Source organism: Ceratotherium simum, chromosome 14 (assembly GCF_057802395.1).
Source record: "Ceratotherium simum simum isolate JZ-2026a chromosome 14, ASM5780239v1, whole genome shotgun sequence".
Taxonomy (NCBI): domain Eukaryota; kingdom Metazoa; phylum Chordata; class Mammalia; order Perissodactyla; family Rhinocerotidae; genus Ceratotherium; species Ceratotherium simum.
The window spans coordinates 4,887,818-4,914,728 of record NC_141913.1 but is presented as its reverse complement, the minus strand read 5'-3'; the positions used below and the strand labels follow the sequence as shown (position 1 = coordinate 4,914,728).

At 44.3% G+C, this 26,911-nt stretch overlaps 1 protein-coding gene across 1 annotated transcript in view; it reads left to right on the top strand.

Moving 5' to 3' along the window:
• Positions 1 to 26,911, top strand: part of PIEZO2 (piezo type mechanosensitive ion channel component 2) — a 279,368-nt gene that overhangs the window by 193,038 nt on the left and 59,419 nt on the right. The window contains exons 18-28 of the mRNA XM_087439398.1: positions 5,134 to 5,310; positions 5,546 to 5,671; positions 7,068 to 7,268; positions 7,908 to 8,112; positions 8,231 to 8,332; positions 9,434 to 9,599; positions 14,008 to 14,251; positions 16,689 to 16,785; positions 17,888 to 18,047; positions 21,880 to 21,969; positions 23,491 to 23,612. Of these exons, the coding sequence (XP_087295524.1) occupies positions 5,134 to 5,310; positions 5,546 to 5,671; positions 7,068 to 7,268; positions 7,908 to 8,112; positions 8,231 to 8,332; positions 9,434 to 9,599; positions 14,008 to 14,251; positions 16,689 to 16,785; positions 17,888 to 18,047; positions 21,880 to 21,969; positions 23,491 to 23,612 (1,690 nt within the window). The remainder of the gene's footprint in view (positions 1 to 5,133; positions 5,311 to 5,545; positions 5,672 to 7,067; positions 7,269 to 7,907; positions 8,113 to 8,230; positions 8,333 to 9,433; positions 9,600 to 14,007; positions 14,252 to 16,688; positions 16,786 to 17,887; positions 18,048 to 21,879; positions 21,970 to 23,490; positions 23,613 to 26,911) is intronic.

The window sequence follows — 26,911 nt, the reverse complement described above, 5'->3', positions numbered from 1 at the left end:
TGGCAGGCAATCCCCTTGAGCGGCACTCAGAGCAGCGCCCAAAGCTCTCTCTTTCCCACAGCAGGTCCAAAGGCAGCATTCACACAGTCTCTGCCCTGCTCGAGCTCCTGGATACCAATGAAGCCACCCCCTGTGCTCTGCTGCCACAGCGGCCTCTCTGTCCTTGCCAGCTGGGTTTTCTGGGTAGAAGTTGTACATCAGCGCACAAACTCTGTGCCCACACTCCAAGGTACACACACTAAGATCTCTGAGTGGTCCTGCTTGAAGCTCCTCACTCGGGACTTTGGGTAGAGAATGTCACATCCCTTCCTCCCCACCCCATCGTCTTGAGGTGGGGACAGACAGAAACCCCTCTCTACCAAGAAATCTCTTCACACTCCCTCCTGTCATCCTCACTATCTTGACCCATTTATATCCTCCTGGAAGGCTTTAAATATCCCAAAATGTTTTCAGATTAACTGTTTTGAAATTTCTACCTGGTTGGCTAGCACCTCATTGTGGAATGTTACGTCTCCATCTCTTCTAACCAAGTGCTTCATGACACTTCTCTTGTCATGAACACCTTTCTCCACTGAGTACAAGAGGGGAGGAGAAACAAGCACTGGCTCTTGTATATGTTCCTGTCAGGAGCCACATGCCAATCCAGAGTGTAATGTGAATTTGATCTGATTGCAGTAAAGGAGAGCGTGCAGCCATTTGCATCAGGGCGGCTGTGTTGCGCAGTTCCAGGGGCATTGTTCACCTGTGACCAGAGCCCCCAGGTTGTTCCCCTCTGAGGTCTAATTTATACCTGCAGGGCCTCTTCTGCTTTGAAGGCTTGACTCATCCCCAACTGGAGAAGCCCATCAGCAATGGCAGTTGCTACATGTATTTCCCATTCATAGCTTTTTAATTTTGATTAATGCAAGAAATATCCTTTCTCAAAAATTGTGGATCAGTAAATGACAAAATGAGAACAAAGCAACATCCGCAGTTAAATCTTCAAGAGGTGTGGCCACAAGCTTTAGATTCAGACCATCCCTTTCCAAGGCCCTCAGCAAGGGTGCTTGTTTTCACAAACTTTCAGGGCCATTTCTCCCACAAATAATAAACCTTTCCAAGGTTATCATCATGGGCATCTGAGGAAGAAGAGGCCACTGGGAAAGAATTTGTTACAGAAACCTTTCTCTTACTTCGGCATGTCTTACTCAGAGCGACACCACTTTGGAATGACCTAGATTTAAAAGTATGTATGGGGCCGGCCCAGTGGAGTAGCGATTAGGTATGTGCACTCCACTTCGGCGGCCTGGGGTTCGCATGTTCAGACCCCAGGCGCAGACCAACACACTGCTTGTCAGGCCATGCTGTGGCGCCATCCCGTATAAAGTAGAGGAAGGTGGGCACGGATGTTAGCCCAGGGCCAATCTTCCTCAGCAAAAAGAGGAGGATTGGCAACAGATGTTAGCTCAGGGCTGATCTTCCTCACAAAAAATAAATAAATAACTAAAATTTTAAAAATTAAAAATATATATAACGTTCGCCTCTTCTTCTTTTATACGCAACTATATTTCTAATTTCAGAAGGTTCCTAGATAGCTTTGTGAGATCAGGTTATTCCTTGAGGTAGGCGGCCATGCGTTATTTCGTTTAGTAGCCTCAGAAACTCCCAGAGGGCTGGCCAATTGTAGAAGCTCAATAAATGTTAACTGACTGAAGGAAGGAAGTAAATAAAAGAACTTTGCAAGCCTGAGATTTCTCCTAGAAATCAGTTGCTGTTTCATTAATATTTCTACTTTCACTCTCACTAAGCATTCATTTAGACTTTATCATGTACTTGCAATAAATTACAATTGACTAAACGCTTATACTGTGCCAGATGCTGGTGCGAAAGCGTGAAAGAGAGACTTCCTGTCTCAGTTCGCAGTCTGATGGTCTTGGCTGGTAAAGAAAACCAAAAGGCGCCTGAAGTGCTGGGCTCGAGGTGTCCCCGGGAGGCTCTGGGTTTACAGGCAGGGGCTCTCCTGCAGGTGGCTGCACCATACGGGTGATCATTGAGGCTGTGGGTGCTCTGAGGGAGGGAGGGAGGCCAGGGAGCCACAGTTCTCAGACAAAACGGTAGCTTCAAGTCTCCAAGTTTATGTCAGATAAAATGACAATTTATGTACAAGTGTTTTGTCAGGAAGGCTAAAAATTACTTCCCGAAATTCCTTGATAATAAGAATCACCTGGACACTTGTTCTATACGCGGATGACCAGTTATTTCCCTAGATATTCCGATGCATCAGGTATTGGTTGGGGCCCAGGTATTTGTCTCTTTTTTTAATGTACATTCCATGAGATTTCTATCATCAGCGAAATGACCTCATTAACCACGTTTGGACTGAACGAAGTATCACACTTCTCTGAGCCCCAGTCTTCCTATTTGTAGAATGATAAAAGGAAAAACACCCACCGCATGGAGGCTTTTCAGTCCTTATCTTACTTGATTCTCTCCGACATTGGATATCGGCCATCTGAGCGTTTGTGCCCAGATCAGCACACACTCCTGGTCCTTCTTTCCTTCTCATTCCTGTGCTGCTTCTCCTCCCGCCCCCTCCTCCTCAGGGCTCTTCAGTTCTATCCATAGCCCTCTTCTGATTCTTGCCCTCCATGGCTGATCTCATCCTCCCTTGCGGTTTAGTTGCCATCCACATGCCATGGGTCAGAAGTCTGTGTCTTCCGTCCAGTCCTCGCTTTGGGCTCCAGATCTGACAACTGAACATGACCTCACTTCTTGTATGTCCCCAAAGCACCTTTACCTAAATATCTCTAAAACAGAGCTCCCTCCTCTACTTCATTTCCTTTTAGATCACTCTATAACAGATTCCCAGCTCTGCTGGAATGAGAAAATCCTTTCTCCTTCCAATATGTATTCCATCATGCAGCCAGAATCATCTTTCCAGAGTGTAAATATGATCATTGTAATCCTCTACTCGAAAACTTTCAACAGCTCTCTCTCATCCTCACAATCACGTGATATAAGACCCTCATCATCTGGCCTTGGACCACTTCGCCATTTCCATTTCCAGATGCCCTCACCACCTGGTGGATTTTGGAGTCCTCCAGATGGACTCAGATCACAGTGCTTTCATGTTGAATCTCAGCTGGCCAAGGATGTCCACCCCGTGCTCTCCCTTGCCTGTAAGGCCTTAGACCTGCAATTCCTCTGCCTGGCTCACTCCCGTTGGCACTTCAGGTCCTCTGGGCAATCTTCCCTAGCCCTGGATTAGATGATCAGCTGCGTGCTCCCCGCAACTTGGCTCACCCCAGGTAGGCTGGGCTCCATCATATTGTCACGGCTCTTTATGCAGTTCTCACTGGCCCTACCCCGAGTGTTTCTTAAGGGCAGGGATCTACTTGGGATGTTACCTTGAACCTAGTTTGGACTTAATAAAAGCTATTATCTTTTCTTCTCTTTCTCTATCACTCAAAAAATTGAAAGTTCTGTGTAAGTTTATTGTACTGTTTTTATACTCAATGCCTTAAATACATAATAAAAGAAATAACAAAGGGACTTAATTTCAGAATATCTTTAATAGGATTTGCTTTTTAACATCCCAATTAGCGTGACACTTGCCAATGACTGAGGAGGAGGAGTCACCCAGCTAATCAAAATATTTTGTTAAAACGTAACATTTATATGTTTGTGAGTGCCTTATAGTTTACAGGGCACTTCCACATACAATATTTCTTTTATCCTTAATTAATTCCATAAGACAGCTCTTACTACCCTAATATTTCAGCACTTAATTCTCACAGAGGTTCCTTGTCTTGGACAGCGGCAAGCAATTAAGCAGAAGCGTAGATAGGTAACAAATTGCAGAATTAAATCTTGTCCTGGAGTCTCCATATTTTGTGTTTTATAGTTTTGTAGGCCAAACAGGTAACCATATCTCTTACAGCCCACGGTGCGTAGCACGTGGTACATGTTCAATTTTATCAGTTGGGTGCGTGCTCTTATTTTCACCTGATAATATTAAATATTCCTAGGATATTATTTTAACAATATTCAGATATTTAAAAATATTTAGAATAAATGAGCATTTTCTATGGCAGAATAAGATGGTAGTGCTTCTATACCGTTCAGTGAACTATTAGCTGCGGAGAACTGTTAGACATGAGCGGACGTCTCATTGGATTGATAAACACACACAGTCTAAACCTAGTTGAAGTCATTGCCTTCCCTCTTTGCACCTGCCCTGACTCCAGATCCTATCTCAGTAGTGGCACTGTCATCCTCTCAAGGCTCTGGCTCCCAAGCCAGAAACCTGGGAGGCATGCCCACTGTCTCCCTTATCAACCCCTACCTCCAAGCCAGTCACCAAATCCTGCTAATTTTACTTCCCATCTCCAACCCACGGCTCCCCCCATCTCTGCCCCACTGCCCTAGCTTGGGCCCCTGCAAGAGCGCCTGGGCTATTGCAGCGCCTGGGAGTTGGTCCCCTGACCTCTGGTCTAACCCCCATTGTTGCACCTCCATTCTTCAGTGACACTTATCTAAATAAAATACCAATCTTTCCTTAAGACTTCCCAGTGTAAAGCCCTTCAGTGGCTCTCGATTTTCTGCAGAAGGGGTTCATGGCCCATGGCGTGGTTTAAAAAGGGTGCATCACAATGTGGTGCATCTCCAGCCTCACATAGTGCCACAGTTCACTGCTACCAACTCCAGAATTTCGGGTTGTTGGGGATCACCTGTTCCCACCATGCTACCTCCTGCTTTTGCTCATACATCCTTTACCTGGAATGTACTTCTCACCTTTCTTGGCCTGGCTGACTTTATGCATCCTTCAAGGCTCAGCTCAGGCAACATCTCTTCCAGGAACTGCTTCCTGAATCTCCAGATTGGGCCAAGGACCCTTCTGGCTATTCTCCCAGGAGCCTGTTCACATCTCTAGTTTAGCCAATGCTACGTTATATTGACATCATCCGGTTATCTATCTGTCTGCCACAAAAGGCCTATCTTGGTACGCCGCACTAGGGCAATGCCTCACACATGCTAGGACCTCAACCAGCCTTTGCTGAACTGAGCGGAATTGAATAAATCAAGTTGCCACATTTTGTGGATGTTATGCTGTGTTATGCATTTTTGTCCCCATTTCTGATTTTATGTTTTCAGGTGTCTCTGTTCAACTATGTATTTTTGATTTCTTGGGCTTTTGCTCTGCCATACGCCAAGCTACGCCGTCTGGCTTCAAGTGTCTGCACTGTCTGGACGTGTGTGATCATCGTCTGCAAAATGTTGTACCAGCTGCAAACCATTAAGCCTGAGAACTTTTCTGTTAACTGTTCCTTGGTGAGCCTCAGATGGGGGAATCTTCTTGACTGGCCTTTAGTGAAGTGAGGCAGATACTGGGGATCCTACCTCCCCAAGCACATTCTGTCTGGCCTTTAAGTCACCTGAGTCTCTTCTTGAGCTGAGAGTCCCCCTCCCTATCCCCCCGTGCCCCTTTGCTCAAAGCTGAAGGAGAATAATCTGAACTCTCCTAACCCATGGATCCATTTTTTACTCCCTTTTCTCTTCTTTTCAGCCAAATGAAAACCAAACGAATGTCCCCCTCCAGCAGTTGAACAAGTCGCTGCTCTACAACGCTCCTATTGACCCGACAGAGTGGGTCGGCCTGAGGAAGTCCTCCCCTTTGCTGGTGTACCTGAGGGTAAAGGCTTTGTCGAGCTTAGTTTGTGCCTCTCCACGGTTCCTGTCTGCAGTCCTTTCCTTTGAGACCCCTGATATCACACTGGATAGGAACCTCACCTTCTTATGTAGCATTTGAAATCACCTTTGAAACAAATGACTAAATATTAAGATCAGTATCGCATTGTGCTGAAAAGAAATTGATCGAGTAGTTTGAGATTAATTGAATAAAGTACGACAAATATATTCACTGGCACATTATAGAACCATTAAAAGATTGAGGTAGATTGATAATGTCAGGCATTGAAAGATGCCCTAAATATATGGTTTAAAAAAAAAAACAGCAAATTTCAAAATACCATGCGTTGTATGATCGTTTTTAGACACAGAGAAAAAATATTAAGTAAAATATTCCAAATGGTCAGTAGTGATTATTTCTGAGAAGTAGGTGTAGCATTACAAGACATTTTTGCTATCTAAATTTTGTTTCTCTACAAATTTTAATAAAGGGCATATATTATGCTTAGAGGTAATCAAGTAAAGAGCATATCTTTGGAAAAAGAACTCTGCAAATAGTTGTAACAAACGTAATAAAAGCAATATACTTCAGATTTTCCACATTTTACTTTGATGGATAATCTGAGCAGTCTTAATAATATTATGCTGACACTACACCTAAAAATAAAACATTTATACTCAACATCAGGAATTTTAAAATGTACTAAGCATCTCATCTTTCTCTGTATAACTTTCTAGTTTTTTCTCATACGGCAGATATCTTTTGTAATGTACAAATAGTTTCTACCATAAAGAGCTGTTATAAGGATGAAACAAACTTATATTTGAAAAGGATGATTAGAATAGTGTCTGGCACATATGGTTCCATAAATGTTAACTATTTTATTATTATTATCCTCACTATTATTGTTATTATTTTATCGTCATCAGTATGCTTCTCAATCTACTGCTCTCTAGCCAGATTTTGGAGGTGTACAAAAATTTCCCCACTAACTCAGATCCCACTCCTCCAGCTTAGTCTGTTTCCCTGGGGGCCGTGTAGAAGTGTTTCATGCTTCTAGTTGCAAATAAGGCTGACCCACCCTCCCAAGGTAACGGGACACTGCTGCCTGGTACAGGAACAGTAAGGTGCATCACCAGTCTTTTGCCTAGAGATTCCAGATCCTATTATCATGGAAACGATCCTGACTTGCATAATGGAGATAACTCCACCCTTGTTACCTGAAAACAGAGAAAGTGAACATTGAATTCAAGGCTATATTTTATAGAGGTGGGATTTTATAAAGCTTTGTCCTTTTAGACATCAAGAATGGAATAAAATGATTTATTATGAGGATTGCTTAAAATTACCAGATCATAAAGCATTTGGCTTCACACAACTGTGTTTTCTTGCTTTGTAGAATAATCTCCTGATGCTGGCCATTCTGGCCTTTGAGGTTACAATTTACCGCCATCAGGAATACTACCGAGGTCGAAACAATCTCACGGCCCCTGTGTCTAAAACCATCTTTCATGACATCACAAGACTCCATCTGGATGATGGACTTATTAATTGTGCCAAATATTTCATAAATTACTTCTTCTACAAGTTTGGTCTAGAGGTAAGTTTCCTTGCTGATGTGTTTTCTTTCTCTCTTCTGTGAAAATTCCAATAGCAGCCTTGGGCAGACGGCCACTGGAGCTTCATTGCACATCTCCATGCCACGATTTCTGTCTCCTCAGGATCAGCGGGAGGAGATCCCTGAGGGGTTAACCTGGCCTGGCTGAAAATTTTCCGAGACAAATGCCATTGCCCCTGCTGTGCAGTAGTGGACTTGGTCCCCCTGCATCTCTGTGCTCTTACAGATGAATGGATATTACTTGTCATTTTAGCTGGTTTCTTATTAAGAATAAAATGTTATTAATCTTCTTTCTATTTTATGCATTCTGAAAGTGTAACCTTAGCCAAAATGGACTGTTTGGACATGAAATGGTGTGGTGGAGCCTGTCCCTTAACAGAATGTATTTGGAACAGTGATGTTTCATGAGGAGATCATAGCTGTAGTTCTCGTCACCATTTGGAGTGGTTCTTAGTAACAGTGAATAGTCATTTGTACAGTATTTCTGTCTTCGCAGTGAAAGACACCCAAAAGAGGCAAGCCTTGGTGAACATGTCCAGAGACCTACCCTCAGGGCTGACAGCTGACCCCACTCCCCTTCCCTGACACCCAATTTTTGTGCCTCTTTTCCTCCTTACACAGACCTGTTTCCTAATGTCAGTTAACGTCATTGGGCAGCGAATGGACTTCTATGCCATGATTCACGCCTGCTGGTTGATCGCTGTCTTGTATCGACGCAGAAGGAAAGCCATTGCAGAGATCTGGCCCAAGTACTGCTGCTTCCTGGCCTGCATCCTCACGTTCCAGTACCTCATCTGCATCGGCATCCCTCCGGCTCCTTGCAGAGGTGAGCGGGCCTTGCCAGGAGCCAGCTGCACTTACCGCCAGCCCCTCCGGAGTGGGTGGGTGAGCGAAGGGCAGTGGAGAGGTATTGATCTTTGTCTCCACCACTTCCCTCCCTGCAGATTACCCGTGGAGATTCAAGGGTGCCAGCTTCAACGACAACATCATTAAGTGGCTGTACTTCCCAGACTTCATTGTGCGGCCCAACCCAGTGTTCCTCATCTGTGAGTGCTGCAGCCCCAGGGCCACGGAGCGCTGCTGTTTGGTGTTGCATTTGCTAATTAGTCTTGTGTGTTATGCATTAGTGCCTTTGCTTCTTCACCGCACTTGCTAACCATGTGAAGGCTTATCTCAATGCATTAGTATCACAAGTCGTTAATGGCTTCTTCTTGCTCTATTATGTTTGCAAAATTAATAAATAAACATTGAAATACCATATTCACTTTCATAATTTCACCTCCCAACACACACGCCCACCCGCCACCCCCCCACCCCCCACAGTCTTCTAGAAGGTAGGCTGGACAGGCAGGCCTTGTATTTTGTGAAGCAGTTGTTTCTGGTTGCCACTACAGACAGACCAAATCTACGGAGAAGACTGTGTTGGCGAGGAAAATGCTGCCCGAATTACAGATGCTCTAGAGCTGGGCTGCAGCCCCCAGCCCTTCCGAGGGCAGGCTGATGATCCAAAGGTTGGAGCAGCCCCCCTAAGACGACAGGGAGTGCCAGGTGCTCTGAAAACCAAGGAGTGATTGTGCTGAACATTCAGGTTTAATTTAAAGAACAACGAAGCCACTTGGTGCTAGAGGCTGCCAGCCCAGCTGGTGGAGGGCCTGTTCTGGGCAGTCGGCCACGAGAACAGCTGCGCCAGACTTCTCCTCCACTCCCACAAATCGGCCCACCATCTTCGTCTGCCCTCAGCAAGCCTTCACTGTGGTTTCTGCTCTGGGAAGAGGCTTTGGTGGGGAAAGTGCTCAAATGGCCTCCTCAGAAATTTGGTGGGAGATAAATGCAGATAAACATGATCATATAAGCAAATCCTGGAGACTAGTAATTGCACCTGATACTTTCACTCACCACTGTGCAGATAGAATCCAGGGGCTCTCCCACTGGGAGCACCCGATGTCCGTGGTCCCTCCTGTGTCACCCATGGTGGGGAAGGTGGACTTGGCCCCAACATTGGAATCCAGGAAGAATTATACTATGAACTTAGGGAACACGACTCACCTAGGAGTTGGGGAGCAGCTGAGACCATGTTGGGACTCTTTCTCACATATGTAAACCCAGAAGATGAAGGTGGTTTAATTCTCTTATTTCTGTCTTGCCAGATGACTTCATGCTGCTTCTGTGTGCCTCCTTACAAAGGCAAATTTTTGAGGATGAAAATAAGGCTGCAGTGCGAATCATGGCAGGAGACAATGTTGAGATTTGCATGAACCTTGACGCCGCCTCCTTCAGCCAACATAACCCTGTTCCAGACTTCATTCACTGCAGGTAACAACAGCCGCATGGGTTTCAAAGCCATTTTGGTGTGTGCATTTCACTTACAGTATAGACCTCTACTTCCACTTTCTCTCTGCTATTGTTGGGAAATTGATCAGCTACTTGTATACATGAAGCTAATAAATGTAGACAGGTAAATCAGTACTCTAAGAGCTGAGACTCTGAATTATAGTTCTGCTTCTGTTTATTTTAGCATTAACCAATTTTTTTTTTTTAGCCTCAGTTTTCCTCCTCTTCTTCATACACAAACTGACTTCTGCACATAATACTGCTTCCTGGCACTCCAGCAGAGATCCCTCACCTTTGCCCTCTGTCTCTCATCTTTATCTTCTGTCCCTCCTCCTCATCCCCTGTCCCTCCTCCTCATCCCCTGTCCCTCCCCTCATCCCCTGTCCCTCCCCTCATCCCCTATCCCTCCTCCTCATCTCCTGTCCCTCCTCCTCATCCCCTGTCCCTGCCCTCATCCCCTGTCCCTGCCCTCATCCCCTATCCCTCCTCCTCATCTCCTGTCCCTCCTCCTCATCCCCTGTCCCTCTCCTCATCCCCTATCCCTCCTCCTCATCCCCTCTCCCTCCTCCTCATCACCTGTCCCTCTCCTCATCCCCTATCCCTCCTCCTCATCCCCTGTCCCTCCCCTCATCCCCTGTCCCTCCTCCTCATCCCCTGTCCCTCTCCTCATCCCCTATCCCTCCTCCTCATCCCCTCTCCCTCCTCCTCATCCCCTGTCCCTCCCCTCATCCCCTGTCCCTCCCTCATCCCCTGTCCCTCTCCTCATCCCCATCCCTCCTCCTCATCCCCTGTCCCTCTCCTCATCCCCTGTCCCTCTCCTCATCCCCTATCCCTCCTCCTCATCCCCTATCCCTCCTCCTCATCCCCTGTCCCTCCTCCTCATCCCCTGTCCATCTCCTCATCACCTGTCCCTGCCCTCATCCCCTGTCCCTCCCCTCATCCCCTATCCCTCCTCCTCATCCCCTGTCCCTCCTCCTCATCCCCTATCCCTCCTCCTCATCCCCTGTCCCTCCTCCTCATCCCCTGTCCCTCTCCTCATCCCCTATCCCTCCTCCTCATCCCCTATCCCTCCTCCTCATCCCCTGTCCCTCCCCTCATCCCCTGTCCCTCCTCCTCATCCCCTGTCCCTCTCCTCATCCCCTATCCCTCCTCCTCATCCCCTCTCCCTCCTCCTCATCCCCTGTCCCCTTCCTCATCCCCTGTCCCTCCCCTCATCCTCTGTCCCTCCTCCTCTTCCCCGTCCCTCCCCTCATCGTCTGTTCCTCATCCTCTGTCACTCCTCCTCATCCCCTGTCCCTCCTCCTCATCCCCTGTCCCTCCCTCATCCTCTGTTCCTCATCCCCTGTCCCTCCTCCTCATCCCCTGTCCCTCCCCTCATCCCCTGTCCCTCTCCTCATCCCCGTCCCTCTCCTCATCCCCTGTCCCTCCCCTCATCCCCTGTCCCTCCTCCTCACCCCCGTCCCTCCTTCTTGTCCCCATATTCAGTGGACACCGAGGAGGACCAGTCACCACAGCCCGCCCTGTGTTGGCACACTCTCCAGCAGTGTCCGCTCTGTGGCCATGTGTGGGATCCCTTTGTAGCACCTTTTCTGCCCTCCACTGCCCTCTGCAGTCTAGTGATAGCTGATCTTGGCAGCCTGATTATCTCCTCCTCAGAGTTCGTGTTTAAACCAAACTACATTTCTCGCTGTGCATTCTTTCTGAGTTCTCTGGGTTCCCAAGTCCTTGTAGTTTTTTCGCCTGAGGCCCACTTCGTGGAGGGCAGTCCCATCTGCCTCTCTAGTCAGCTCTTCAGTCCTGTAGTGCCTTTAAGACTCAAGTCAACCACCACAGTAGGAGTCTGACAAATGGGTGTGATTTATTATGCCTCCTTTACTAACTGTATGTCTTCGGACTAATTATGAAACCTCTCTGATCCTCACTAGCTAGCATCCATCCTCCAGTACTGCTGTGGGGATCCAGTGAGCAGCTGCACATTCGTGCACAGTGTGGACATGGCTGTTTCATACAAGCCAGTGCGACTCTCCACACCTGAAATTCGCTCTGCATCTCTGACCTCCTGGAGTATGGTGTTGCACGGTGTTGGTATTTTAAGAACCTGTCTTATCCCCCAGTCTAAGGTACAGGCCACCTAGGGCAGAGTCTACTTCTCACTTATGTTTGCACTTGTCCCCATTCCCCACGCATATACATCGTTTTGGCCTCCAGCGCACATCAGAGTGTTAGTAGCCGGCAGTCGTAGGGGCTCACTCTGTGCAGGCTGGGTTTTGTCCGCTTTATGTGGATGCAGCATTTCACCCCAGTGACCACCCTCTGAGTGGGGATGTTATCCTCCCACCTTCGTGGATGAGGAAACTGAGCACGGGTTTGAACCCAGTCGCTCCAGCTCCAAAGACTGCACATGTAAGCACAACGTGCCTCTTGGCAGCGTGAGAAACTCCGTTTGTGCTGAGTAAATTAGTCAGTGAATTTGCTTTAAAATGCTGAGCTATGTAGACTTGAAGATTCTCTTGATGACTAAAGGACCACACTAAACACTAATATGCAACAAGACTTCCCTTTTTGCCTCTTCTCTGTGGTGCGAAGAGAAAAATCAGTCCAGCTCACTCTTTTCCCTAAAGTAAAGGGAAAAAAAATACGTACTCAACCCTGACTGTACAAATGGGAAACCTAAATATCCACTGGAAAGCTTTTTTGCCTCACTGATTTCTAAAGCTGTATCTTTTTTTTAATTGAATTATTTCAGATTTGTTTCTCAATTAGGACTGCCAGAGAAGTGGCCCCCTCAGAGAGTAACCTGTGAACTACCACAGTTGTGAGCAGGAAGCTAGTGGCCACTGTGCTGTCCCACACTCCCTCTCTGCGCTGCGCACTCCTGGGCAGCTCAGGGAAGCAGCCAGAGCACCAGCAGTTCAGGGGCCTCTGGACCTGAGGACACGCCCCCAGTGCTCACTCATCTGCTCGGGGGCCTTAGGCTCCTCTTCAGAGCAGGTTACTAGTTTTCCATGTTATTCTCACAAGTAAAGCTTTATGATTTCTGAACCTGACGCAGGTTAAGTGCTGAGGAGTCAGGGCCAGGGCTCCAGAGCAGGTATTAACAACTGCAGGCAAGGAAGGGAAATTTGTAGAAAGTACACAGTGCACTTTCTATATGGGCTCGCACGCACACATACACACATACTCAAAAATGCCAGCAGCCCGATTCCACTGACTTAAAACCACACACACGTCCCGATATGACAGCTGGACTGAATCACTAGCTCTGCTGTCATGATCCTGGGATGCTGAGCAGTACTGACATTTTGTTCACTCTCCTTTGTGTGTGAAGTCAGGGAAGGGTGTGATATATTTTAGAAAAGAATTTTGTAAAAACATTTAAAAGTGTTGAGTATTTTACTCTAAAAAGAGTCAAGTTCAAAGGTTCGCTTGTCTGACAGTGTACCTTTAAGGCACAACTCCCTTCCCAATGATACTGGATAGTGTAGTGCATGTTTTATCAAGAGGTTACAAAATAGCTCATTAGTCAAATAACACCCAGAATTGGTGGTTCTCCTATACTTCTCCCCAACCCTGGGAGGAGGAACAATCAAAGCAAAATCTCCAAAACAAAGAAGCTCTAATTAAGTAAATACAGATGAGACTTGGCCTGTGGGCTATGGGTACAACTCCCACCAGGGGGCAGTGACCAGGGGAAACTCCCTGCAGACTGAATGCTGCCTCACCTTCCGCCTTCTCAGCAAGGTCATAGGGGAGGAATGGCTCCCCAAAAAAAAGAATCTTGACTCCACCCAGGGACCAGGGACGTGCAAAGACGGGGTGTTAGAAAGAGCTTAAAAGCACCCCCGACACACACACTGTGACTGCATCTGCTTTGTCAGAGTTACTTCTCATCTCCAGGGAGAGATTTCATCTCTAGTAACCTTTGTGTGTAACAGGGATTTGTTTTAATCTATTCATTTCTAGTTCATCGAGAGGAATCCATTCTTCACATTCTCTTGCTCCAGGAGGCATCTGTATCTTAGAATTCCCTTCGCCATACAATTATTCATGCCTTCTGTAGAAAAAGAGAGGATTTTCCAGTGCTCAAGTAGTAGGCAGAAAATGTTGCTGTTTGTGGGAAATTTGGGCCAAGTACGCTGATAACAAACGTGCACATGGTGTTTTCACAAACTTACCTACTTGGCCATGACTGGCTAGGTAAGGATTTCCTATAGACCAGGCAGTGTTGAATGAGAGATGGACACAGAGCTCACAGTACAACTTGTGTCATGCTTTCATAGAGAATCAAATGTGTAGTTTGAATTGTTTCCCTATTAAAGGAGGATCTCCCGACTCAGTATTTTTGTTTGTATGTGCTGTTGTCCTCTGATGGTTCAGTTTTGTCTTCCAGATCATACTTAGACATGTCCAAAGTAATCATCTTCAGCTACCTCTTCTGGTTCGTGCTCACCATCATCTTCATCACCGGGACCACCAGGATCAGCATCTTTTGCATGGGTTACTTGGTGGCCTGCTTCTATTTCCTGCTCTTTGGGGGCGATTTGCTATTGAAACCCATCAGGAGCATCCTGCGCTATTGGGACTGGCTGATTGCATACAACGTTTTTGTGATTACAATGAAAAACATACTATCAGTAAGTGGCTCCCACCGTACAACGCATTTGTGGTTTCAGCGCGAGAGTAAACAGTCCATTCAGTGGTTATTAAAAGCCCATTGCCCATCACACTGCTCTCTTAAAAGCCCTAAATAAGATGCTGCAAACTCAGAATTCAAATGGCCATTCATTACTCTTTGTCTTGCTGTATTCAGCAGAATCCTGTTTGCTCATTTCTACCATCTCAAGGTCACATGACAAGAGGATGTGTATTTGTAGAAATAAATTCTAAAGTGTAGTTATTTATTGAAATCCTATCCCTTCTGAGGAATAATTTGTCATCACTCATTCTTTGTGCTACAAAATGGCCCTTTTACAAGTTGATTCAGTCATTGAATCTCTTCAAAGTCATACCATGTTGGCTAAAAGCAACTTTCTTACCTAGAAAGAGCTGTGGAAGTATAAGATAAAATGAGCATGTTCTCTGTAACACTGTGCGGTCTGGGGATTGAGGTGGAATACACTGTTGAATGCACGGATGTTTTATGTACCTGTGAGATATGGCAGACACAGAGGAAACAGCTTCCCGGTTGCCTCTGAGCACAGGCACCCTGATCAGGGCAGAGCTGAGGCAGCAGAGGGTTGAGGCAAAGCACAACCCCCTCCGCTACTCTGGCTGCTCTGCTCTTAGATTCCCATGTTCCAGGGCACAGCTTTTTCTCTGACCTGGGAGGTAGCTCAAACTGCCTACTATCATCCCAGAGTCACATAAAATCTTTTGGGCCACAAGGACACCATTTAAGTTATTTATTGTTTCAGGATATTAAACCACTTTTCATGAGCTGAACGAGTTAATCCAATTGTAGCTGGCCCTAACTTAGTTAGTCCTTGTGCCCGCTACTCACAGGCTATAAGTGGTAGTGCATTAGGAGCACAGAGATGTAATGATTTCCTGCCTCTCCCCTTCCGAGCTACTTAGAGATAAGCTCACCAGGCAATTCAACTGTGAAAGCATTTGATTTTTTTTTTCCTTGGCACATCCATTGCTGCATTTAGAGGCCTTGGAAAATCAAGTCTATGTAACCATGAATATGTATTTGAATAATTTATTTTGTCTACAGTCAATTGAAATGTTAATTTTCTAGTTGATAGTAAAAGTGACTTTTATTCATCAATTTTACCCCACCAATATTTATTTACATTCGGGATAGTATTGAGAGTTGTTGGAGAGAGTGTGAGATAGCACAGCAGAATACCATTTCATTCTAAAGTCAGCCTGATGGTGAAGAATCCATTGCCAGAAGCTGATCCCTACAGCCATTCCTGGAAAATGTGTGGCTACAAAGTCCGTTCATTCATTTTGTAAACCTATATTGCAGAACTGTTCTTTGCCAGGCAGTTTTATATCTTAAAGATCTAGAGATAAATAGAACCCAGATTTTACTCTCAAGGAACTCTTCATTCTAAAAGGGAAGATAGACCTACTTATAAATAATTATAATGTGACCTGTGAATGCTAATTATCACAACATTTTAGGAAAACAAAACAAAAGAGTACCTAATATCATGCCTGATGAGTTGGGAACAGGCTTCTTGGAGGCAATGCCATTTGAACCCATCAGAGACTAGAAAGATAGACTCAGGAGTGTCCAGGGAGACAAAGTGGGAGTATATCCCCAACCTAGAGAACCTGAACCAAAGCCTGGCCATGTAGGACTGAGATATTAGTTCAGAAATCATGTTCTGATGTGTGGAGGTACTCACGCTGGCTGACTGCTGATTTGGGAGCAAATCCTAATTATATTCTCCTAGTTCACATGTTCCCAGGAAATAAACACAAGCCAGCCATCACCTTTCTGTGTTGGCTTGCAATGATCAATGTTTGTTTAAACTTTTCCCCTCTCAGGTTGTGAACTTAGCATAACTATGACAAGAAATCATTGTTATGAGACAACCACGTGCAAATCATAAAGAAGATTCCTTTACCCAGAGAATTGGCCAAAAAAAAAAGCCTCAAAACACATACTCTGTTCTTATTCCAAGTGTATCATGCAGCTTATGTTTGTGGTGATCTCCTGGCAGTAGCATAGGTTTTCTATGTTTCACTTGTGAGAAAGTGACTAAGCAATCAAATTCCTGGGGCTCAAGGTCATGTGTTCGCTATCACAGAGTTCAGCTTGTTCCTACAATAGTCCAGGATTTCCTCTTTGAAAAGAGGGATAGTCCCAGTGCAGAAAACATCACGCTAAAGCTCCTCCTTTGCTCACTGGGTTTGATTTCCCCCAGGAAACGATGATTCTCCTGAAGCATCAATTGCACTGCCTCATGGTAACTGAAATTTTAGGTGCTGTTGGCATCTTCCGCAGTCATTGGCACTGAGACTTGGTGAATTCTTGCACATGGTGGGATCACAAGACATCAGCCTCTTTCTCTGAGTGCAGAGTTTCAGGATTTGCCTTTCCCATTTGTTTTTCAGATAGGAGCATGTGGATACATTGAAAAATTGGTTCAAAATAGTTGCTGGTTGATCCAAGCTTTCAGCCTGGCCTGCACAGTCAAAGGCTATAAAATGCGTAAGTATGGAAAGCAAATTTGGGAGTGGGCGGACAGAGAAGGAAGGACAGTCATATTGCTCCAGTTTAAAAATTGGGCCAAAGCACATAAAGAAAAGAGAAGAAAGTGGCGTTCAATTCTCTCTCTGCACAGAGGCTGTGAGATTGTATTGCACTGTGAAACTGCTGCCCGTAACATGAAGTGTCTCTACTTGAGGCATCTTTGATCATCCTCTAGAAACTTCCCAAACCCTGGCAGGCCTGGGGATTGGGTGTGGCCTCTAGTAACTCCCTGAACTTTTTTGAGCTACGGTTGGAAAGGGTTAGAGAAACCCAGTCAAGCCTGTGGTTGTTGCAGTTAGAATCTTGGGTCCTCAAAGTAATTCTGACTTCCAGGCCGTTGTCTCCTCAGGAAGCTCAGAGAACTTCAAACTCAGGACAATAATGGGGAGGAGCACCAGGGTCTTTGTAGTTAGACTCTCCCCGGAACAGAGGCAGAAGTCCCATTCCCATCCCTCTGCCTCAGAACCCAGGGCAACACCACACATGGTTCTCCATGGTGCCCAGAATGGGGGCAACTTGAACATGACACTTTCCTCACTGTGGCTTCCAATGCAGACTATGCTTTGCCGAAGAAGAGGAGTCACTGGGAATTTGTCTTGACTTAGGATCAGATGTGCTTCTTGTAATAGACCATACTGCGTTACCGGCTCTGCTGGTTACTGCTGGGGAGAGCCCGTTCCCAGAGGGGTGATTTTTTTTTGTACCAGCGCATTTGTTCTGGCACTGGGACGTACTGACATTATTTCTCCACAGCCCTTGTTGAGGGGAAAGGGCTCCTTCCTCCCTAAGAGAAAGAAATACTCAGGAGCCCTCCCTGGCAAAGAGGCCCCGCTGTACCTTGCATTATCAAGAGTTCACTTTGTGGTCAGCCTTATGAATCAGTGTTGATATTGGATTTGAAGTGTGTGGCCTCAATTGTAAATAAATCCACTCAGGAGTGAGTCGATGCATAAGAATGTTGCTCTTATGCCTGTGTGACCTCCCAAATCTGATCATTCTACAGATTTTATAAAATAACAGTGAAAATGGATGTTAATTTTTTTCTACTTTTTTGCCCCAGCTGATGACGACTCCTCCTGTAAACTGCCCAGTGGTGAAGCAGGAATTATCTGGGACAGCATATGTTTTGCCTTCCTCCTGCTGCAAAGAAGAGTTTTCATGAGTTACTATTTTCTACATGTCGTGGCAGATATAAAAGCTTCACAGATCCTGGCATCAAGGTGGGTCAGGCCAGGGAATCACGTGGTTTCTCTGAAGAAACCTGTCTGGAAGTAATGCTGTGCTGTGCTTTCTGAGCTCGCTTGTAGAACCCACAAGAAATTAAGAAATTCCTTCCAAGAAAATCAATCCAAGACGGCTTTAGCCTACAGCCTTTAAAATCAAAAATAGAAAAGTACAAGAAAGTCCGTGGAGCCGAGTCACAGTTTACAGGAATTGGGACACTCTGGAAGGTCAGAATGCCTGGTGGTCTAGAGCCCTCGGTGTGGACCCCTCATGAGGAGGTGCTGGTTCTGACCTCAGTCAGAACAGCAACATAGGCCATGTTGGGCTGCCGTCTGGTCCCTCTGCCCCTCCCTGCCTCTATTTTAAGAAGAAACTCTTGAAAATAGATAAAACATAACTACCTATTATTCCTTAGGTCTCAGATGAGGAGTGTGTTACTGCAGCCTCGTTCTAAACCCTTCTTACTTGTCTTTCCTTCCCCTTCCCCTCCTCTCACTCTATTTTTCCCCAACGACCTGATTTTCTCTTCTCGGGGACACTGGCACTACTGGATTACTACCTTTCTCCAGTTTTTGCCCCTGATCCTGTAGGTTCAAAGGAAAAGACCAGGAAGACTATGAGGAGGACTAAGTGTTAAAGGGAACGCCATTGAGAGGGGGGTGGTCAGTGGCCAGGTGCGTGATCCCCTAGACTGCAGGGCACCTCTGAGAGACACTGACCTTGCCTAGATCCCAGCCTAGATCCCATCGGATCCATGGTGCTAACGAACCTGATAAACATTAGGTTGTATCATATGAAATTGCCAATATCTATCATTTTGAATTGTAGTTTAAACAAATACATCTGTGTTTATACCACCAGTGTTCCTGGAGCCTATTCTCTTTCCCTGTCAGGATGCACAAAATACTTATTTTAAAAGTCCATTTATATGGGGGCAATTCCCAGCCTTTGTAAATTAGCTTTGAGCCAGATAGAAAGAGGGCCTAGTAGGGGACCTACGTTTAATGCAAGGAGACTTGTGGCACCCTTGGCCCTCACTATGTAGATGAACAGTGACTTCATTTTATGTACACCATTGGCCCTGGAATTTACCATTATAATTGTTTTACCAATATCTGGGACATCATTTTCAGAGCAGAGCACAATGTCTCGTCCTGTGCCAATAGTAACCTTATTTGCTTGTACATATCAGCTGGTATTTCGCTGGTAAATGCATCTTTTTTGCTTCCCCTAAACGTTTGGTGCTTAGGGATCCAGGCCATAATCAGAAGCCAGTATCTTGTTCTCAAAGTTGTCACAATTATTTAGAAAGCATATTCTTCCTGTTATAGAAAGTGATGGCTTTGGTTCAGAGTACAGCTCATGCCTGTCAAAGAAAAGCCCTGTCTAATAAGCACTGAACTCACAATGGACTTTCTGAAGAATAGACATTCATTCATTCATCCCTTTACTCACTGCCTACTGTGCTACAAGGACGTGGATGCTTGCCCTGCCCTCACAGAGCTTACAGACTGCTAGGGAGATAAACACCCCAATAAGCAGTCGTAATCCAGTGCAGCTAGTGTGATGGGAGGAGACGTTCGGGAAGCTGTGGGGTTATATCAAGGGCAGACAGCCAACAGCGGGGGCAGGAACCAAGGCAGCCTTCAATTCTGAGCTGCCATCTGAGGGGTGACTAAGAGGTAGAGGAGGGAGGTAGGGGAAGCAGCCTGAGTGAAGTTACTGAGGGAAGTTTTCACTGAGGAATCGTGAGAAGCTCAGAGTGGCCGAAACACGGAAGTCTGAAGATGAAGATTGTGAGTAGTGAGAAATAAGCTGGAGAGGTAAGGAGAGGCCAGATTATCAGGGGCCTCATAAGTCATGTTTATGACTTTAGAAGTAATCCCATAGACAATAGGAAGGCATTGATGTGTTCAAACGAGGGAGTGAGGTGGCTGTATTTGCATTTCAGAAGCTCACTCTGCTTGTGGTGTAGAGAATATGTTAGGTATATAAGGAGGACTGTAGGCAGAGGGACCAGTTAGGTGGCTGCTCTGATGATCCAGGATACAGATAATAGCTAGGACCAAGAGGGGATAAATTAGAAAGATATTAAGAGGTAAAATTGGCACAACTGGAAAGTTGATTGGAAGGAAGGGAGATGGTGATGGAAAGGGAAGAGTAGAGGATGATGTGCCCAGGATTCCGGCTTAAGCAAGTGGTGGTGCCAATCCTAAATGTAGAGAACCTATGGAGCTGCAGACTGGGAAAGCAGACCAACTGCCGTGGGGCAGTTGTAGGTCTCGTGGGTGTGTGAAGTTCACCCCACTGGGAAGTGTGGGGGAAGTGCGGCGGGCAGCTGAGTGGACAGATGGAGATGTGAATAGGCTTGAGTGTCGTCATTACACACACGGTATTGGAGCAGGTGAGTGGCTGGAGCTGCCTGGGAAGAATGTGGAGAATGAGACGAGGACCCTGGGGAGTGTTCACATTGAAGAGATGGGCAGAGAAGACCGGGAACTCTGAGCCAGCAATGAAGAAGGAAAACTAAAAGAGCAGGTGCCGTCGCAGCCTGAGGAAGGCTGTTTGAAAGCAGAAGCTCAGCAGACGGGACATCTAAAGACAAGACTGGAAGTTGAAGAGTGCGGTCAGCGACCTCGGCAGGTGGGGGTCAGAGCTATACACCGATGCGCTGAGGTTGAAGTGAAAGACTTGGAGATGCGATAGCAAGATATTTGCTGTGCAGGGGCAGGGATGTAAGGCTGTACATAGAAAACTGCGGGCTGTACATGGGTTCTTTTTCTAAGATTAGTAAGACCTGAGCATGTTTGCCTCTTGTAAGCGGGATTCAGTAGCAGTGCAAAGGTTGAAATGCAGGAAGAGAGGAATAAATGGAAGGATGGAGTCCGTCAGGCTGTGGGTGGGGAGGGACCTGAGCATGGGCAGACATCAGCAGAAGGATGTCACCTCTTCTCTGTCACTGCAGGAAATGGTGTCCAGGGGTTAGGTGGCAGGAAGTTGGGCAAATTATTGCCTCATGACTTAGGTTTTCTGGGAAGTAGGAAGCTGGGTCATTTACCAGGAGTGAAAAGCCCTTGACAGATTTCGAGATTTGAGAAAAGTGTAGGGAGATTGAAATAGTGCTGTAGAGAAGCAGAAGAATTTCCCCCGAGTGTGGGGAGCAGTTAATAATCTGCCCAGTCCTGCGTTCTCTGCACCGCTCACATAGCCCATCTGAGCACACGACTGGCGCACCATTGGGTTCCTACAGGCTTGGGATTTGCCAAGCAGATGGGACCAGATGACAATGGGACAGAGTTGAAGATATTAAGAGAGGTTGATGAGATCTTTGGGGACCCTTATGTTGACCTGAAAAGTGAGGAAGAACAGAAGGGAGCGAAGGATAGGAAGAAGAGAATCCCACAGCTGGGCTCGAACTCCAACTTTGCATATTCCCTTAAGGAAGCCCCAGCTCACTCCATACCCTTTTCTGCATACTGAGTAGAAAACCAATCTGAACTCACTCCTTGCAAATGTCGCCTCAGGGGACAACTATAAAAAGGTCGGGTGAGTGACACTTTGCTGAAGTATAACATTCTACCAGATGGGTTTGCAGAGATGCATGGCCTTGAATGTCATAGAAAACACAGACCATTTTCTCTTTACTGACCTCCCAGGGGGAGGCTGCACCTTGTTCCTCTTCTGGAAGAGGCTTTGAGACAGGGCCTTGCAACGTCCACTCCAGCCAGGAGACTCCATGTTTCCCATCCCTCCGTATTCATGCTCAGGGGAAGGTGAGTGACAATGACAGAAATACTGATTTGTTCTGTGTTTCCAATTTTCCTTCAGAGGGGCTGAACTTTTCCAGGCCACAATTGTGAAGGCTGTAAAGGCCAGAATTGAGGAAGAGAAAAAGTCAATGGACCAGCTGAAGAGACAGTAAGGATGCTTTGTGTTACTCTGTTTCTCCTCTCCTTTTGTTTTTGGTTTGTGCACTACCATTCAGCCGGCTCTCAGCTCCTGGGGAGCCTCAACTCCCTGAAAAACCTATTTGAGTTAACTTTCCCAACTGCCCAGGTATTTGCTCTTGTGTCAGGGCAGTGGCTTATGCCTGCTGGGTTGAAAATGGAAGTCATTGAAAGAAATATAGCTGCAATGTGATGGAAAGGGAGCCAACGTGAGTAAGACCAGGTCAAGTCCTAGTTCAGCTGCTTACTTTGGAACCTTGAGCAAGTCGTTCAAATTCTCTGAAATTTGATTTTGTGTTTTAAACCAGAGTTCACAATCCCATCTGGGTTTTTGTAGTGATTAAATGAGTTGATGAATGAGATGGGGTCTTGCCCAGTGCCAGGCACTTGGGGTGAATGTGCATTACATCTGTGGGTTAAGGGAATAAATGCAGAACCCTCTCTTTGGAAAGATCTTTAGAGATAATATAATCCAGTCTCTTCAGGAAGAAACTGATGACCCATGATATTCGATGACTTAAAATCCACAACTAACTAGAGGTGACACTAGAAATACAACCCGTATTCCCCTATAATCAGTTTAAAGCCTTTCCCAGCACACCATTTTGGAGAAGTCAAGTAATGAACTGACTCCACCCAGATTTGGGAATTCCTTTTTTTTTCTTTTTTTTTTTTTAGTTAGCCCATTGAAAAGAATTTTGTTGCAGTAAAATTTCCAGCAGTGAACAGAAATTCTGAGGATTGGTAACACTGCATATGTATGGGGCCAGGTTTAACAGCTGATGGCCGTAGAACTCAGAACCTAGCAACTTTCCCCAAGAAAACGCAGACACACTATCAGCTCATCGGGAAAATTCTCTGAGTTTGCAAAGAGAGTTTCATTCCTCTCTGACCTCCTTTCCTAGCATTTTTCCCCATGCAAAAATATTTGCTAGTATCAGTTTCACTATCCCATGGCATGGTCATTTTCACAAAGATATGCATTATATAAAAATATATATATAATGCAAGTACAATGTGGTATAACTGTTGCTCTTATTGTTTCTAGCTAAATCAGGTCTAGAGAAACAACAAATTTAGACCCATTTATAATATGTTCCTGGTTTCCCAGAAGTGAGGCCTGTTACTACAATTTTCACTGAATTTTTCCATTTGTTTAAGAATGCAAAACCTGGGAAAATGAAGGACTTATATTTCAGAATGGCTGTGGTACAAGGTATAAATGAACATAATGTATTATATATCAAACCGTAGCATAATTATTATTGATCATATTACTAAGAGTAGCGTCTATGTAGGGCGGAATAACATGGGTATGTAAAACAAAAGCAGGGAGATACTTGTTGCCAGTAAGCAACCATTCACAATTCTCAAGTATTGATCACTTTGTCCATGATTTCAGCTTTATGCATAAAAGTGTAAACCCAGCGTGCTGACCATATGATAACTGGGGATGTGTTCTTGGCATTGCTGCTGCTCTTCTGTTTGACAGGATGGATCGCATCAAGGCCAGGCAACAGAAATACAAAAAGGGTAAGGAGAGGATGCTGAGCTTGACCCAGGAGTCAGGGGAAGGCCAAGACATCCAAAAGCTCTCTGAAGAGGATGACGAAAGTATGTCGAGACACTTCCCTCCTGTTCAAGTACCTTGACAGTGAATAATAGCATGATATTGGGTAGGGCTATAAAATAACATTAGTTTTCATTCTGCCAATATTATCAAAGTATTTTTTTAACTTAGAAAGTTTTACCTTCCCATTGTGAATGGGATAAGTTTATTTGTTCCCTAAAGTACATATGTAATGAATCCATGACTTTATAAGTATCAAGACAACTTAATCAGCACATAACCTCGCTTCTGTTTCACAGACGTGTTTCTGAAGAAAATGGGCATGAATTTGCTTAATTTGTTCCTTTAGGGAAGATATTTCAGATATGCAGTCTACTGTTGTCTTTGATTTCTAAAATTTTATACAAAAATGAAATATGTATGCATATTTTATGTGGCATCTAAATATAGTAGTTAAAATATTCAATTATCTGTTCCAATGAAACTTAAGATGAAATATATATTTATTATATCTAATTATAGATTTATTATATCCAATTAAGTTTAAAAGTCTTCTTACGGATGTTTACATGCTTTCTATTTGAAAGGAATGGAGAAATAGTGCATTATATTTTTCTAGTACATAGTATCTATTAATCACCAGTAAATTTATATTTTTCCAAGCATACATTAAAAGAATCACAAGAAAAATTTCTGGTTATTGGAATGTATACATTTTAACAAATTATTTGCCACTACATTGTTCTATAAAATTTGGATGATGTTTCTTTTCTGTTAACTCAATGGAAAATTCAATGTGAGATTTTTGACAGATAATCCCTTCTTTTTTATATTTCTTTATATACCTCAGTTACTAAAAAGAAAGCGAAAATGTGGCATAATGTTACTAGACACTTAGTATTTACCTTGTAAAACCGCCTGCTAATACATGTGAACTTTTCAGTCAGTGTAATTCCTTTGCCTGACCCCTAATGTACTTTTGCAACTTAGCTAGATTTTGACAATTGAGTTGTTAAAGCTTGGTTTTCAAAATTTGTTTTCTCACTTTATAAGAATTAATATTTGGACATATTTTATTTTAGGAGAAGCAGACAAACAGAAAGCCAAGGGCAAAAAAAAGCAGTGGTGGCGGCCTTGGGTCGATCATGCTTCCAGTAGGTTTCCTCGATCCTCTTACAGTTTCATTGATTCTAACCCTTATATCCTTGACCAGAATTCAGGCGTCCCTGTGACCTGTGTGTTCTATGCATGGTTTGATCCTTGTGACTTGATAGGTGGTCAGAGTGTAGGAAAATTGTGATGAAAAGGGTCTCTGAGCCCTGTGGATCAAATCTGCCAGAGAAACCAGCTAATTACCCTGCTGGCTGAAGAAAGCCAGGTACTAGCTCGTGTCCTCCTGAGTACCATCTGCGGGCTCAGAAAGGGAAGGAGAACTGACTACAGTGTTATCCACTTCTGAGGTTTAGGGCTCTGCTGATATGTTTTCATTTTGTGGCTACAAACCCTTATTGAAAATGAGTTCTGGCTCCTCCTGGGACTCTGATTTCAGGGTAAGTATATGTTCCCAGTGTCTGTGACTCTCTTTGTCAGGCGCTTGGCGTGGATGCCAGTGAGCCTCCCTCCCCTCATTCCCAGAGCCTGGATTTTATTTACATGTAAGATTTTTTGGCAATTTATTAAATATAAAGATGAGAATAATTTAAAATGCATTTACTTTCTCACTCTACCTCCTCCCCAGTTTCAAAAAGTCTCAAAAATGACACTTCAAATCCAACTCCCAGAACGTGGTACAGCCTCAGATCTACCTGCAACTCAGCCATGATCAATGAAGAGCAAAGTCAGGAAACAGTTTTTGAAAAGCAGAGCTTGATAGCCACATAGAATTAGTGTGTTTCTCTCCTGATCATAAAAAAAAATGAGGAATTATGGAACTCCGTGGCTAAATTCGTTCCATTTAGCAAAGGAAATATCACTCACTATTGGCCAATAGTATCATAATGGGAATGATCCATTTCAATCTAGCCCCTTAAATTTGTGAGAATATTGAATAATCATTAATTATTTTGCAAATTAATTGTAGTGTCTTCAGTCTTTTATGTCTTATACTGTGTCTCAATAACTGTAGCTAATGTAGTAGACAAGGGTTATCAACAAGGCCCCCAAAGTCACGTGATGATGGGAAGGCCTCTACTAATAGGATATTCAGAATCACTACAAAGTCAAATTGATCAGAATCTTTTCTTGTGTCTAATTCTTAGTGTCACCTAGATCTGGTATTGGCCTCTGTCACCCAAGAAATAATTTTCTAAAATCAGCAAGCCAACTGAATAAAGCAATATTCCAAATTTGCTCAGTATGCCTGGATGTAGTTAAATTTAATCCCAAATATTGAATTTTAGCATTATGGCAGAAAAAAAATCCACGAATTATGAAGAGTTTCATTCGTTTGATGCCCAAGTCAAAAGACAAGGATTCAAGTGGAAATTTTATGTGACTCTAATTTGTTGTCCATTGCCATGTTCATCACGCTGATGATTTAATACTGCAGTGCACTGTATGCCTGTTTCTATCAAGTCACAAGTAAACTATGCTATCTTTCTGTTTGAAAGGGCCCTTTGCTAGTGTAGAGAGACCTATCCATTTCAAAATTATGTCGTACTGAATGTTTTATGCTTTCACTTGGGGTAAATTCCCATTGCAATCATTGTGGTTGTCTTTTGTTTTCTCACCTGAACATTGCATTTTGGAAGGAATTGGATATGGTCTTTGATAATCATCTTATATGTTGGTAATAATTTAGAGAACTTCCTATAAAGGTTATTGACTTTAGATTTTCTGATTCATTTCACCCTCATTATATCAAGTTCTTGAAGATTGGTATCAAACTAAATGTGCCTTGTTACAATACCTTACTGTGCAATAATGCAGGAATGTGTGTAATTCATAGTTTGGAATCAGATTCTAACCGTGATGTTAAAATTTTTCTACAAAATGTATTTCCTTTTACAAGCTTGTGAGGAAAGGAAAAGAATGAATATGTGGTTTATTTTTTAGACCATAACAAATTCCAAAATTTATCTTTAGATCTGGAAGCATTTTATTAAAAGCCCTTCTTCTGATCTCTTGAGTCACTGGGCTTTTAAAGAGATATTTCTTAGAGGTGCTGAGTGTAAGAATAAGTGTAGTTGGAATACCCTTGTGTAAATCTATTGACGATATAATGATGTTGCTATGTTGTTCATATTATTGGTAAGCATTCAAGATCTTATCATAGTCTATAGTTGACAGATCTCCCACTTCCATCCCTATGTGCACACATGTGATTGCATTATTGCTGTTCAAT